The 15278-nt window shown below is 46.1% G+C and overlaps 1 protein-coding gene across 6 annotated transcripts in view; it reads right to left on the reverse strand.

Annotated features, from left to right (window-relative positions):
* Nucleotides 1-15278, reverse strand: part of ALS2CL (ALS2 C-terminal like) — an 85333-nt gene that overhangs the window by 43812 nt on the left and 26243 nt on the right. For all 6 annotated transcript variants that reach the window (XM_038755777.1, XM_038755778.1, XM_038755776.1 and 3 more), the window contains exons 7-10: nt 14744-14863; nt 8713-8795; nt 5248-5314; nt 80-288 (exon numbers count right to left, since the gene is read on the reverse strand). In XM_038755777.1, coding sequence (XP_038611705.1) covers nt 80-288; nt 5248-5314; nt 8713-8795; nt 14744-14863 — 479 coding nt within the window. The remainder of the gene's footprint in view (nt 1-79; nt 289-5247; nt 5315-8712; nt 8796-14743; nt 14864-15278) is intronic.

Consider the following 15278-nt stretch of genomic DNA (forward strand, 5'->3'; position numbering starts at 1 on the left):
CCCCCGGCGCTCAGAACAGTGCTGGGCCCATAGTGAGCGCCCAACGGACGCCGTGACGATCCTTGGGGCCCCCACTCACTTTCCGTGGGGTCTCCCCCAGTGCCACTGGCCGTCGTAGGTCGCGCGCTGGAGGCGGCCGGCGGCGCGGAAGGTGTGGACGCCCCAGCGGGTGGCTGGGGGGGCCTCCACTGGCCGGCCCGGCCCCCAGCCCCCCGCCGCCACGGGGGAGCCCCGCTGAGCGCTCAGCACCTTCCCCACCGCCTGCCTCAGTTTCCACCGCCACAGCGCCTGGAGGGGACACCGTGGACGCGGTCCACGCAAAGAGAATCAAGGTCATCGCTGGTGTCATTCCTTCATTTGATCGTATTTACTGAGCGCTTACTGTGGGCACAGCGCTGGACTAAGCGCTTAGTATGTGCAGCACACTGTACTAGACGCTCGGGAGAGTGCACTACGACAACAAACGGACTCAGTCCCTGCCCACAGTGAGCTCACGGTCTAACAGGGGAGACCGTCTCTATCTGTTGCCGATTTGTCCTTCCCAAGCGCTTAGTCAATCAATCGTATTTATTGAGCGCTTACTGTGTGCAGAGCGCTGGACTAAGCGCTTACTATGTGCAACACACTGTACTAGACGCTTGGGAGAGTGCACTACAACAACAAACGGAATCAATCCCTGCCCACAGTGAGCTCACGGTCTAACAGGGGAGACAAGTCTCTATCTGTTGCCGATTTGTCCTTCCCAATCAATCGTATTTATTGAGCGCTTACTGTGTGCAGAGCACTGGACTAAGCGCTTAGTATGTGCAGCACACTGTACTAGACGCTTGGGAGAGTGCACTACGACAACAAACGGACTCAGTCCCTGCCCACAGTGAGCTCACGGTCTAACAGGGGAGACCGTCTCTATCTGTTGCCGATTTGTCCTTCCCAAGCGCTTAGTCCATCAATCAATCAATCAATCGTATTTATTGAGCACTTACTGTGTGCAGAGCGCTGGACTAAGCGCTTACTATGTGCAACACACTGTACTAGACGCTCGGGAGAGTGCACTATGACAACAAACGGACTCAGTCCCTGCCCACAGTGAGCTCACGGTCTAACGGGGGAGACCGTCTCTATCTGTTGCCGATTTGTCCTTCCCAAGCGCTTAGTCAATCAATCAATCAATCGTATTTATTGAGCGCTGACTGTGTGCAGAGCGCTGGACTAAGCGCTGACTATGTGCAGCACACTGTACTAGACGCTCGGGAGATTGCACTACGACAACAAACGGACTCAGTCCCTGCCCACAGTGAGCTCACAGTCTAACAGGGGAGACAAGTCTCTATCTGTTGCCGATTTGTCCTTCCCAAGCGCTTAGTCAATCAATCAATCAATCAATCGTATTTATTGAGCGCTGACTGTGTGCAGAGCGCTGGACTAAGCGCTTACTATGTGCAACACACTGTACTAGACGCTTGGGAGAGTGCACTACGACAACAAACGGACTCAGTCCCTGCCCACAGTGAGCTCACGGTCTAACGGGGGAGACCATCTCTTCTGTTGCCGATTTGTCCTTCCCAAGCGCTTAGTCAATCAATCAATCAATCGTATTTATTGAGCGCTGACTGTGTGCAGAGCGCTGGACTAAGCGCTTACTATGTGCAACACACTGTACTAGACGCTTGGGAGAGTGCACTACCACAACAAACGGATTCAGTCCCTGCCCACAGTGAGCTCACAGTCTAACAGGGGAGACAAGTCTCTATCTGTTGCCGATTTGTCCTTCCCAAGCACTTAATCAATCAATCAATCGCATTTATTGAGCGCTGACTGTGTGCAGAGCGCTGGACTAAGCGCTTACTATGTGCAACACACTGTACTAGACGCTTGGGAGAGCGCACTACGACAACAAACGGACTCAGTCCCTGCCCACAGTGAGCTCACGGTCTAACGGGGGAGACCGTCTCTATCTGTTGCCGATTTGTCCTTCCCAAGCGCTTAGTCAATCAATCAATCAATCGTATTTATTGAGCGCTGACTGTGTGCAGAGCGCTGGACTAAGCGCTGACTATGTGCAGCACACTGTACTAGACGCTCGGGAGATTGCACTACGACAACAAACGGACTCAGTCCCTGCCCACAGTGAGCTCACAGTCTAACAGGGGAGACAAGTCTCTATCTGTTGCCGATTTGTCCTTCCCAAGCACTTAATCAATCAATCAATCGCATTTATTGAGCGCTGACTGTGTGCAGAGCGCTGGACTAAGCGCTTACTATGTGCAACACACTGTACTAGACGCTCGGGAGAGTGCACTACCACAACAAACGGACTCAGTCCCTGCCCACAGTGAGCTCACGGTCTAACAGGGGAGACAAGTCTCTATCCGTTGCCGATTTGTCCTTCCCAAGCGCTTAGTCAATCAATCAATCAATCAATCGTATTTATTGAGCGCTGACTGTGTGCAGAGCGCTGGACTAGGCGCTTACTATGTGCAGCACACTGTACTAGACGCTTGGGAGAGTGCACTACGACAACAAACGGACTCAGTCCCTGCCCACAGTGAGCTCACGGTCTAACGGGGGAGACCGTCTCTATCTGTTGCCGATTTGTCCTTCCCAAGCGCTTAGTCAATCAATCAATCAATCAATCAATCGTATTTATTGAGCGCTGACTGTGTGCAGAGCGCTGGACTAAGCGCTTACTATGTGCAACACACTGTACTAGACGCTCGGAAGAGTGCACTATGACAACAAACGGACTCAGTCCCTGCCCACAGTGAGCTCACGGTCTAACAGGGGAGACAAGTCTCTATCTGTTGCCGATTTGTCCTTTCCAAGCACTTAATCAATCAATCAATCGCATTTATTGAGCGCTGACTGTGTGCAGAGCGCTGGGCTAAGCGCTTACTATGTGCAGCACACTGTACTAGACGCTCAGGAGAGTGCACTACGACAACAAACGGACTCAGTCCCTGCCCACAGTGAGCTCACGGTCTAACGGGGGAGACCGTCTCTATCTGTTGCCGATTTGTCCTTCCCAAGCGCTTAGTCAATCAATCAATCAATCAATCGTATTTATTGAGCGCTGACTGTGTGCAGAGCACTGGACTAAGCGCTTACTATGTGCAGCACACTGTACTAGACGCTCGGGAGATTGCACTACGACGACAAACGGACTCAGTCCCTGCCCACAGGGAGCTCACGGTCTAACAGGGGAGACCGTCTCTATCTGTTGCCGATTTGTCCTTCCCAAGCACTTAATCAATCAATCAATCGCATTTATTGAGCGCTGACTGTGTGCAGAGCGCTGACTAAGCGCTTACTATGTGCAGCACACTGTACTAGACGCTCGGGAGATTGCACTACGACAACAAACGGACTCAGTCCCTGCCCACAGTGAGCTCACGGTCTAACAGGGGAGACAAGTCTCTATCTGTTGCCGATTTGTCCTTCCCAAGCGCTTAATCAATCAATCAATCGTATTTATTGAGCGCTTACTGTGTGCAGAGCACTGTACTAAGCGCTTGGGTAGTACACGTTGGGAACATATAGGGACGGTCCCTACCCAACAGTGGGCTCACAGTCTAGTCCAGTGCTCCGCACACAGTAAGCGGCGTGGCTCAGTGGAAAGAGCCCGGGCTTTGGAGTCCGGGGTCGTGGGTTCGAATCCCGGCTCCGCCACTTGTCAGCTGGGTGATTCTGGGCGAGTCGCTTCGCTTCTCTGGGCCTCGGTTACCTCGTCTGTAAAATGGGGATTAAGACTGTGAGCCCCAACCTGATCACCTTGTAACCTCCCCAGCGCTTAGAACAGTGCTTTACACATAGTAAGCGCTTAATAAATGCCATTATTATTACCATTATTATTATTCTCTGGGCCTCAGTGACCTCATCTGTCAAATGGGGATGAAGACTGTGAGCCCCACGGGGGACAACCTGATCACCTTGTAACCTCCCCAGCGCTTAGAACAGTGCTTTGCACCTAGTAAGCGCTTAATAAATGCCATTATTATTACCATTATTATTATTCTCTGGGCCTCAGTGACCTCATCTGTCAAATGGGGATGAAGACCGTGAGCCCCACGTGGGACAACCTGATTACCTTGTAACGTCCCCAGCGCTTTGAACAGTGCTTGGCACACAGCTGGTGCTTATTAAATGCCATCATTATTACTATTCAAGCGCTTACTATGTGCCAGGCACTATACTAGGCGCCGGGGAGGTTACAAGCGTGGCTCAGTGGAAAGAGCCCGGGCTTTGGAGTCAGAGGTCGTGGGTTCAAATCCTGGCTCCACCACTTGTCAGTTGGGTGACTTTGGGTAAGTCACTTCACTTCTCTGGGCCTCAGTTCCCTCATCTGTAAAATGGGGCTGAAGACTGTGGGCCCCCCGTGGGATAACATAATCACGCTGCAACCTCCCCAGCGCTTAGAACAGTGCTTTGCACATAGTAAGCGCTTAATAAATGCCATCATTATTATTATTATTATTATTATTATCAGGTTGTCCCACCGGGGGCTCCCAGTCTTCATCCCCATTTTCCAGATGAGGTCACTGAGGCTCAGAGAAGTGAAGTGACTGGCCCAAGGTCACCCAGCAAACCAGGAGGGGAGCCGGGATTAGAACCCAGGCCCCCGGAGTCCCCACTCGGCCCGGGCGTCCGACACTTGGGAGGGAATTTATTTATTTATTTTACTTGTCCATATTTATTCTATTGATTTTATTTTGTCAATATGTTTTGTTTTGTTCTATTTTACTTGTCCATATTTATTCTATTGATTTTATTTTGTCAATATGTTTTGTTTTGTTCTATTTTACTTGTCCATATTTATTCTATTGATTTTATTTTGTCAATATGTTTTGTTTTGTTCTATTTTACTTGTCCATATTTATTCTATTTATTTTGTTAATATGTTTTGTTTTGTCGTCCGTCTCCCCCTTCTAGACCGTGAGCCCGCCGTGGGGTAGGGACCGTCTCTAGATGTTGCCAACTTGGGCTTCCCAAGCGCTTAGTACAGTGCTCTGCACACAGTAAGCGCTCAATAAATATGATTGAATGAATGTCTTGGGGGTGGGCAGGATCGGGGGTGCCCAGCCTCATTCATTCATTCAGTTGTATTTATTGAGCGCTTACTGTGTGCAGAGCACTGTACTAAGCGCAGCCCCCCATCTTGGTGCCCGCCCTGCCCATGGAGATGGGGGTCGGGGGTCAGGGGTCAGGGGTCAAGGGTCAGGGGTCGCCCCTCTCTGTTCCCCCCCAACTCACCCTCGACTGAGGCTCCTTTGTGGACAAAAGGAAGTTTCCCTCCGCGGTGATGATCTGCAACGTGAGCCTGCGGGGCATCAAACGGGGGATAATAATAATAATAATAATAATAATAATAATAATAATAAGAACAATAATAATAATAATATTTGTTAAGCGCTTACTATGTGCCAAGCACCGTTCTAAGCACTGGAGAGGTTACAAGGTGATGAGGTTGTCCCACGGGGGGCTCACAGGCTTCATCCCCATTTGGCAGATGAGGGAACTGAGGCCCAGAGAATAATAATGATAATAATGGTATTTGTTAAGCACTTACTATGTGCCAAGCATTGTAATAATAATAATAATAATGGTGGTATTTGTTAAGCACTTACTGTGTACCAAGCACTGTTCTAAGCGCTGGGGAGGTTACAAGGTGATCAGGTGGTCCCACGGGGGGCTCACAATCTTCATCCCCATTTGACAGATGAGGGAACTGAGGCCCAGAGAATAATAATAATAATAATGGTATTTGTTAAGCGCTTACTATGTGCCAAGCACTGTAATAATAATAATAATGATGATGGTATTTGTTAAGCACTTACTATGTACCAAGCACCGTTCTAAGCGCTGGGGCGGTTACAAGGTGATGAGGTTGTCCCATGGGGGGCTCACAGTCTTCATCCCCATTTGACAGATGAGGTCACTGAGGCCCAGAGAATAATAATAATAATAATAATAATAATAATAATAATGGTATTTGTTAAGTGCTTACTATGTTCCAAGCACTGTAATAACAGCAATAATAATAATAATAATAATAATAATAATAATAATAATAATAATAATTTGTTAAGCGCTTACTATGTGCCAAGCACCGTTCTAAGCACTGGGGAGGTTACAAGGTGATGAGGTTGTCCCACGGGGGGCTCACAGTCTTCATCTCCATTTGACAGATGAGGGAACTGAGGCCCAGAGAATAATAATAATAATAATAATGGTATTTGTTAAGCGCTTACTATGTGCCAAGCACCGTTCTGAGCACTGGGGAGGTGACAAGGTGATCAGGTTGTCCCCCGGGGGGCTCCCAGTCTTCATCCCCATTTGACAGATGAGGGAACTGAGGCCAAGAGGATAATAATAATAATATTATTTGTTAAGCGCTTACTATGTGCCAAGCACTGTAATAATAATAATAATAATGATGGTATTTGTTAAGCGCTTACTATGTACCAAGCACCGTTCTAAGCGCTTGGGAGGTTACAAGGCGATCAGGTTGTCCCATGGGGGGCTCCCAGTCTTCATCCCCATTTTTACAGATGAGGGAACTGAGGCCCAGAGAATAATAATAATAATAATGGTATTTGTTAAGCGCTTACTATGTGCCAAGCACCGTTCTGAGCACTGGGGAGGTGACAAGGTGATGAGGTTGTCCCCCAGGGGGCTCCCAGTCTTCATCCCCATTTGACAGATGAGGGAACTGAGGCCCAGAAAAGTGAAGTGACTGGCCCAAGGTCACACTGTGGGCAAGAGAAGCAGTGTGGCTCTGGGGAAAGAGCCCGGGCTTGGGTGTCAAAGGTCTTGGGTTCTAATCCCGGCTCCGCCACATGTCTGCTGTGTGAATTTGGGTGAGCCACTTCACTTTTCTGTGCCTCAGTTCCCTCATCTGTCAAATGGGGATGAAGACTGTGAGCCCCCCGTGGGACAACCTGATCACCTTGTACCCTCCCCAGCGCTTAGAACGGTGCTTGGCACATAGTAAGCGCCTAACAAATACCATCACTATGATTACTATTATTGAGAAGCAGCGTGGCTCAGTGGAAAGAGCCCGGGCTTGGGAGTGAAAGGTCTTGGGTTCTAATCCCGGCTCCCCCACGTCTGCTGTGTGACCTTGGGCAAATCACCTCACTTTTCTGAGCCTCAGTGACCTCACCTGTAAAATGGGGATGAAGACTGTGAGCCCCATGTGGGACAACCTTGATCACCTTGTATCCCCCCCAGTGCTTAGAACAGTGCTTGGCACCTAGTAAGCGCTTAACAAATACTATTATTATTATTATTACTATTATTATTATTATTATTATTATTTGGTCCCTCGTCTGTCAAATGGGGATGAAGACCGGGAGCCCCCCGGGGGACCACCTCATCACCTTGTATCCCCCCCACCCGCAGTGCTTAGAACAGTGCTTGGCACCTAGTAAGCGCTTAACAAATACCATCATTGTTATTCACTTCTCTGGGCCTCAGTTCCCTCATCTGTCAAATGGGGATGAAGACTGGGAGCCCCCGGGGAACCACCTCATCACCTTGTATCCCCCACCCCAGCGCTTAGAACAGTGCTTGGCACCTAGTAAGCGCTTAACAAATACCGTCATTGTTACTAACTTCTCTGTGCCTCAGTTCCCTCACCTGTGAAATGGGGATGAAGACTGTGAGCCCCCCGGGGGACCACCTCATCACCTTGTATCCCCCACCCCAGCGCTTAGAACAGTGCTTGGCACCTAGTAAACGCTTAACAAATACCATCATTGTTATTCACTTCTCTGGGCCTCAGTTCCCTCATCTGTCAAATGGGGATGAAGACTGTGAGCCCCACGGGGGACAACCTCATCACCTTGTATCCCCTGCAGCGTTTAGAACAGTGCTTAGCACCTAGTAAACGCTTAACAAATACCATTATTGTTATTAAGGTCTCTGGGCCTCAGTTCCCTCATCTGCCAAATGGGGATAAAGACTGTGAGCCCCCCGTGGGACAACCTCATCACCTTGTATCCCCCTGCAGCGCTTAGAACAGTGCTTGGCACCTAGTAAATGCTTAACAAATACCGTCATTGTTATTAACTTCTCTGTGCCTCAGTTCCCTCATCTGTCAAACGGGGATGAAGACTGGGAGCCCTACGGGGGACAAATTGATCACCTTGTATCAATCAATCAATTGTATTTATTGAGCGCTTACTGTGTGCAGAGCACTATACTAAGCGCTTGGGAAGCACAAGTTGGCAACACATAGAGACCCAACGAGGAATTGTATCCCCCCCCCCATCCGCAGCGCTTAGAACAGTGCTTGGCACCTAGTAAGCGCTTAACAAATGCCATCATTATTCTGATTAAGTGGCGGAGGCAGGATTAGAACCCAGGTCCTCTGACTTCGAGGCCCGGGCTCTCCCCGCTAGGCCGCACCAAGCGTTGGGGGGCGGGCAAGTGGGGACAGTGACCCATGCGGGGGGACGGGGCGATGCCCGGCCATGGACGATCAATCAATCAATCGTATTTATTGAGCGCTTACTGTGTGCAGAGCACTGTACTAAGCGCTTGGGAAGTCCAAGTTGGCAACATCTAGAAACAGTCCCTACCCAACAGTGGGCTCACGGTCTAGAAGATGCCAGCAACGGGGTGACGGGGCGGGGGCAAGCGCTTAGTACAGTGCTCTGCACACAGTAGGCGCTCAATAAGTAGGACTGAATGAAGGAACGAATGACCACTGACCTGTCCGAGTCGGGGTCTTCCCCGTCCGCGGGGGCGTCGTCCACCCAGACCAGCTTCAGGTCGAACATCTGGAAGTTGTGACCCTGGAAGAGTCCAAGACAGAGGCCCACGGAGGCTCCGGGAGCCCACCAGAGAGGTCCGGCGGCTCCCCTGAGGATGCACAGCAACAGCGTCCTCATTCACTCATCCCGTCGTATTTACTGAGCGCCCACAGCGTGCGGGGCGCTGGACTGAGCGCTTGGGAAGGACGATCCGGCCACAGAGATCCCTGCCCACGGCGGGCTCACGGTCTACTAAGTGCTTAGTACAGTGCTCTGCGCACAGTAAGCGCTCAATAAATACGATGGAATGAAGAAATTTGATGAAGGCCGTAGTATTTGTTCATTCAGTCGTATTTATTGAGCGCTTACTGCGTGCAGAGCGCTGTACTGAGCGCTTGGGAAGGACGATCCGGCCACAGAGATCCCTGCCCATGGCGGGCTCACGGTCTACTAAGTGCTTAGTACAGTGCTCTGCACACAGTAAGCGCTCAATAAATACGATGGAATGAAAGAATTTGATGAAGGCCGTAGTATTTGTTCATTCAGTCGTATTTATTGAGCGCTTACTGTGTGCAGAGCGCTGTACTGAGTGCTTGGGAAGGACAATTCGGCCACAGAGAGAGACGATCCCTGCCCACAGCGGGCTCACGGTCTACTAAGCGCTTAGCACAGTGCTCTCTGCACACGGTAAGTGCTCAATAAATACTAGCATCAAAAGCAAACTGTTTGGCCGCCCTGTCCGGCCAAATCCCGGGGAGGAGGGGGGCAAATGCTTGCTGGACGCCACCTCCAGACCCGCTCCTCCCCACTGCCCAGAGTTCTCAGGCTCCCATTAACAACCACAGTCATTATTATTAATTATAATATGATAATAATAACTATTACTGTAGTATTTGTTAAGCGCTTGTTATAATTGTGAAGATACTGATGATAATATTGATGATGATAACCATGTCATAGTATTTGTTAAGCGCTTCTTATAATAATTATTGTGATAATAATTATGACAATAATGATAATAACAATAATTGTTATTATCATAGTACATGTTGGGTGCTTGTAATAATAATTATGATGACGATAACAATAATGATTGATAGTAATAACAGTAATTGTTCTTACTGTAGTATTTGTTAAGCTCATAATTATCATGATGGTAACAACAACGATGACAATAATGATACTAACAATAATTATTGATATTATAGTATGTGTTAAGTTCTTGTAATAATAATTATTATGATGATAATGATGACTAATGATAGTAATGACAATAACTGTCATTAGTGTAATATTTGTTAAGTGCTTATTATTGTTATTATTATGATAATAATAATGACAATAATGATAGTAATAACAGTAATTGTTCTTACTGTAGTATTTGTTAAGCTCTTATAATAATTATTATGATGGTAACAATAACGATGACAATAATGATACTAACAATAATTATTGTTATTTTAGTATGTGAAGTGCTTGTAATGATAATCATTATGATGATAATAATGATGACTAATGATAGTAATAACAATAACTGTTATTATTGTAATATTTGTTAAGTGCTTATTATTATTATTATTATTATATAGTAATAACAGTAATTGTTCTTACTGTAGTATTTGGTAAGCTCTTATAATAATTATTATGATGGTAACAATAATGATGACAATAATGATACTAACAATAATTATTGTTTTTATAGTATGTGAAGTGCTTGTAGTGATAATCATTATGATGATAATAATGATGACTAATGATAGTAATAACAATAACTGTTATTATTGCAATATTTGTTAAGTGCTTATTATAATGATTATCATGATGATAATGATGATAATATTGATGATGATTATCATGTCATAGTATTTGTTAAGCGCTTCAGATAATAATTATTGTGATAATAATTATGACAATAATGATAATAACAATAATTGTTATTATCATAGTATATGTTGCGTGCTTGTAATAAGAATTATGATGATGATAACAATAACGACAATAATGATAGTAATAACAGTAATTGTTCTTACTGTAGTATTTGTTAAGCTCTTATAATAATTATCATGATGGTAACAACAACGATGACAATAATGATACTAACGATATTATTATAGTATGTGTTAAGTGCTTGTAATAAGAATTATTATGATGATAATAACGATGACTAATGATAGTAATAACAATAACTGTTATTATTGTAATATTTAACTGCTTATTATTATTATTATTATGACAATAATGATAGTAATAACAGTAATTGTTCTTACTGTAGTATTTGTTAAGCTCTTATAATAATTATTATGATGGTAACAATAACGATGACAATAATGATACTAACAATAATTACTGTTATTATAGTATGTGAAGTGCTTGTAATGATAATCATTATGATGATAATAATGATGACTAATGATAGTAATAACAATTACTGTTATTATTGCAATATTTGTTAAGTGCTTATTATAATAATTATCATGATGATAATGACGATAATATTGATGATGATAATCATGTCACAGTATTTGTTAAGTGCTTCTTATAATAATTATTGTGATAATAATTATGACAATAATGATAATAACAATAATTGTTATTATTATAGCATATGGCACGTGCTTGTAATAATAATTATGATGACGATAGCAATAATGATAGTAATAACAGTAATTGCTCTTACTGTAGTATTTGTTAAGCTCTTATAATGATTATCATGATGGTAACAACAATGATGACAATAATGATACTAACAATAATTATTGTTATTATAGTATGTGTTAAGTTCTTGTAATAATAATTATGATGATAATAATGATGACTAATGATAGCAATAACAATAACTGTCATTAGTGTAATATTTGTTAAGTACTTATTATTGTTGTTATTATGATAATAATAATGACAATAATGATAGCAATAACAGTAATTGTTCTTACTGTAGTATTTGTTAAGCTCTTATAATAATTATTATGGTGGTAACAATAACGATGACAATAATGATACTAAAAATAATTATTGTTATAGTATGTGAAGTGCTTGTAATGATAATCGTTATGATGATAATAATGATAATAATGATGACTAATGATAGTAATAACAATAACTGTTATTATTGCAATATTTGTTAAGTGCTTATTATAATAATGATGATGATGATAATAATGAGGATAATAGTTATGATGATAATGATCATAATAATTATTATTGTTATTATTATATAGTATTTGCTAAGCACTTATTACGTGCCAGGCACTGTACTAAGCGCTGAGGTGGATAAAAGTGGCATGGCTCAGTGGAAAGAGCCCGGGTTTGGGAGTCAGAGGTTGTGGGTTCCAATCCCGGCTACACCACTTGTCTGCTGTGGGACCTTGGGTGAGTCACTTCCCTTCCCTGGGCCTCAGTTCCCTCATCTGTCAAATGGGGATGAAGACTGGGAGCCCCACGGGGAACAGCCTGGTAATAATACTAATAATGATGGCATTTGTTAAGCGCTTCCTATGTGCCAAGCACTGTTCTAAGCGCTGGGGTGGATACAAGGTGATGAGGTTGTCCCCCTTGGGGCTCACAGTCTTCATCCCCATTTGACAGATGAGGGAACTGAGGCCCAGAGAAGAATAATAATGATGGTATTCGTTAAGCGCTTACTATGTGCCAAGCACTGTTCTAAGTGCCAGGGCAGATACAAGGTGATCAGGTTGTCCCACTGGGGCTCATGGTCTTAATCCCCTTTTTACGGATGAGGGAACTGAGGCCCAGAGAATAATAATAATAATAATAATAATGGTATTTTGTTAAGCGCTTACTATGTGCCAAGCACTGTTCTAAGTGCTGGGATGGTTACAAGGTGATCAGGTTGCCCCACGAGGGGCTCCCAGTCTTCATCCCCATTTTACGGATGAGGGAACTGAGGCCCAACGAAGTGAAGTGACTGGCCCAAGGTCACACTGCGGGCAAGAGAAGCAGCGTGGCTCAGTGGAAAGAGCCTGGGCTTTGGAGTCCGAGGTCATGGGTTCAAATCCTGCCTCCACCACTTAGCTCTGTGCTGACTTTGGGCAAGTCACTTCACTTCTCTGGGCCTCAGTGACCTCATCTGAAAAATGGGGATGAAAACTGTGAGCCCCCCATGGGACAACCTGATCACCTTGTAACCTCCCCAGCGCATAGAACAGTGCTTGGCACATAGTAAGCATTTAATAAATGCCATCATTACTATTATTATTATTATTATTAAGAGAAGCAGCGTGGCTCAGTGGAAAGAGCCCGGGCTTCGGAGTCCGAGGTCATGGGTTCAAATCCTAGCTCCACCACTTAGCTGTGTGACTTTGGGCAAGTCACTTCACTTCTCTGGGCCTCAGTTCCCTCATCTGAAAAATGGGGATGAAGACCATGAGCCCCCCGGGGGACAACTGATCACCTTGTAACCTCCCCAGTGCTTAGAACAGTGCTTTGCACATAGTAAGCGCTTAATAAATGCCATCATTATCATTATTATTATTAAGAGAAGCAGCGTGGCTCAGTGGAAAGAGCCCGGGCTTTGGAGTCCGAGGTCATGGGTTCAAATCCTGGCTCCACCACTTAGCTCTGTGGTGACTTTGGGCAAGTCACTTCACTTCTCTGGGCCTCAGTTTCCTCATCTGAAAAATGGGGATGAAGACCATGAGCCCCCCGGGGGACAACTGATCACCTTGTAACCTCCCCAGCGCTTAGAACAGTGCTTGGCACATAGTAAGCGCTTAATAAATGCCATCATTATCATTATTATTATTAAGAGAAGCAGCGTGGCTCAGTGGAAAGAGCCCGGGCTTTGGAGTCCGAGGTCATGGGTTCAAATCCTGCCTCCACCACTTAGCTCTGTGGTGACTTTGGGCAAGTCACTTCACTTCTCTGGGCCTCAGTTCCCTCATCTGAAAAATGGGGATGAAGGCCGTGAGCCCCCCGGGGGACAACCTGATCACCTTGTAACCTCCCCAGCGCTTAGAACAGTGCTTGGCACATAGTAAGCGCTTAATAAATGCCATCATTATTATTATTATTATTATTAAGAGAAGCAGCGTGGCTCAGTGGAAAGAGCCCGGGCTTTGGAGTCCGAGGTCATGGGTTCAACTCCTGCCTCCACCACTTAGCTGTGTGATTTTGGGCAAGTCACTTCACTTCTCTGAGCCTCAGTTCCCTCATCTGAAAAATGGGGATGAAGACCATGAGCCCCTCGGGGGACAACTGATCACCTTGTAACCTCCCCAGTGCTTAGAACAGTGCTTTGCACATAGTAAGCGCTTAATAAATGCCATCATTATCATTATTATTATTAAGAGAAGCAGCATGGCTCAGTGGAAAGAGCCCGGGCTTTGGAGTCCGAGGTCATGGGTTCAAATCCTGCCCCCACCACTTAGCTCTGTGGTGACTTTGGGCAAGTCACTTCACTTCTCTGGGCCTCAGTTTCCTCATCTGAAAAATGGGGATGAAGACCGTGAGCCCCCCGTGGGACAACCTGATCACCTTGTAACCTCCCCAGCGCTTAGAACAGTGCTTTGCACATAGTAAGCACTTAATAAATGCCATTATTATTATTATTATTATTATTATTAAGAGAAGCAGTGTGGCTCAGTGGAAAGAGCCCGGGCTTTGGAGTCCGAGGTCATGGGTTCAAATCCTGCCTCCACCACTTAGCTGTGTGATTTTGGGCAAGTCACTTCACTTCTCTGGGCCTCAGTGACCTCATCTGTCAAATGGGGATGAAGACCGTGAGCCCGCCGGGGGACAACCTGATCACCTTGTAACCTCCCCAGCGCTTAGAACAGTGCTTGGCACGTAGGAAGCACCTACCAGGCAGCGGACAAGTAGAATTCACGCCCTTCAGACTCCGGGGCCCGCTAGGCCGTGCCGCGTCCCATTGGCTGAGAGCCCGGGAGGTGAGTGATCCCCCGGGTCCTGGATTCGAGGGGCCGGGGGGGTATTTGGGGATTAGCGGCCCCCCAGGAGCGGGTCCCCGGTACCTGCAGTAGCACCAGGACGTCGTCGAAGAGCAGCACGCGGTCACAGCGGGCCACGCTGGCCGCCACGGGGGCGTCTCTACCATCCAGGAGCAGCCGGCGGGCCGGGACGCAGAGGGGGTCCTGGGGGACGCAGGACACACAGACCCTCATGCCTTCATTCCGTCGTACAGCGCTCTGCACATAGGAAGCGCTCAATAAATACGATCGATTGATCGGTCGTATTTACTGAGCGCTTCCTGTGTGCACAGCACTGGACTGAGCGCTTGGGAAGGACAAGCGGGCAACAGCTAGAGACGGTCCCTACCCGACGGCGGGCACCATTCATTCACTCATTCATTCAATCATCATCAATCGTATTTATTGAGCGCTTACTATGTGCAGAGCACTGGACTAAGCGCTTAGCACCGTACTAAGCTAAGTACTAAGATTCAATCGTATTTATTGAATCTTTTAGACTGTGAGCCCACTGTTGGGTAGGGACTGTCTCTAGATGTTGCCAACTTGTACTTCCCAAGCGCTTAGCACAGTGCTCTGC

Source organism: Tachyglossus aculeatus, chromosome 13 (genome assembly GCF_015852505.1).
Source record: "Tachyglossus aculeatus isolate mTacAcu1 chromosome 13, mTacAcu1.pri, whole genome shotgun sequence".
Taxonomy (NCBI): Eukaryota; Metazoa; Chordata; class Mammalia; order Monotremata; family Tachyglossidae; genus Tachyglossus; species Tachyglossus aculeatus.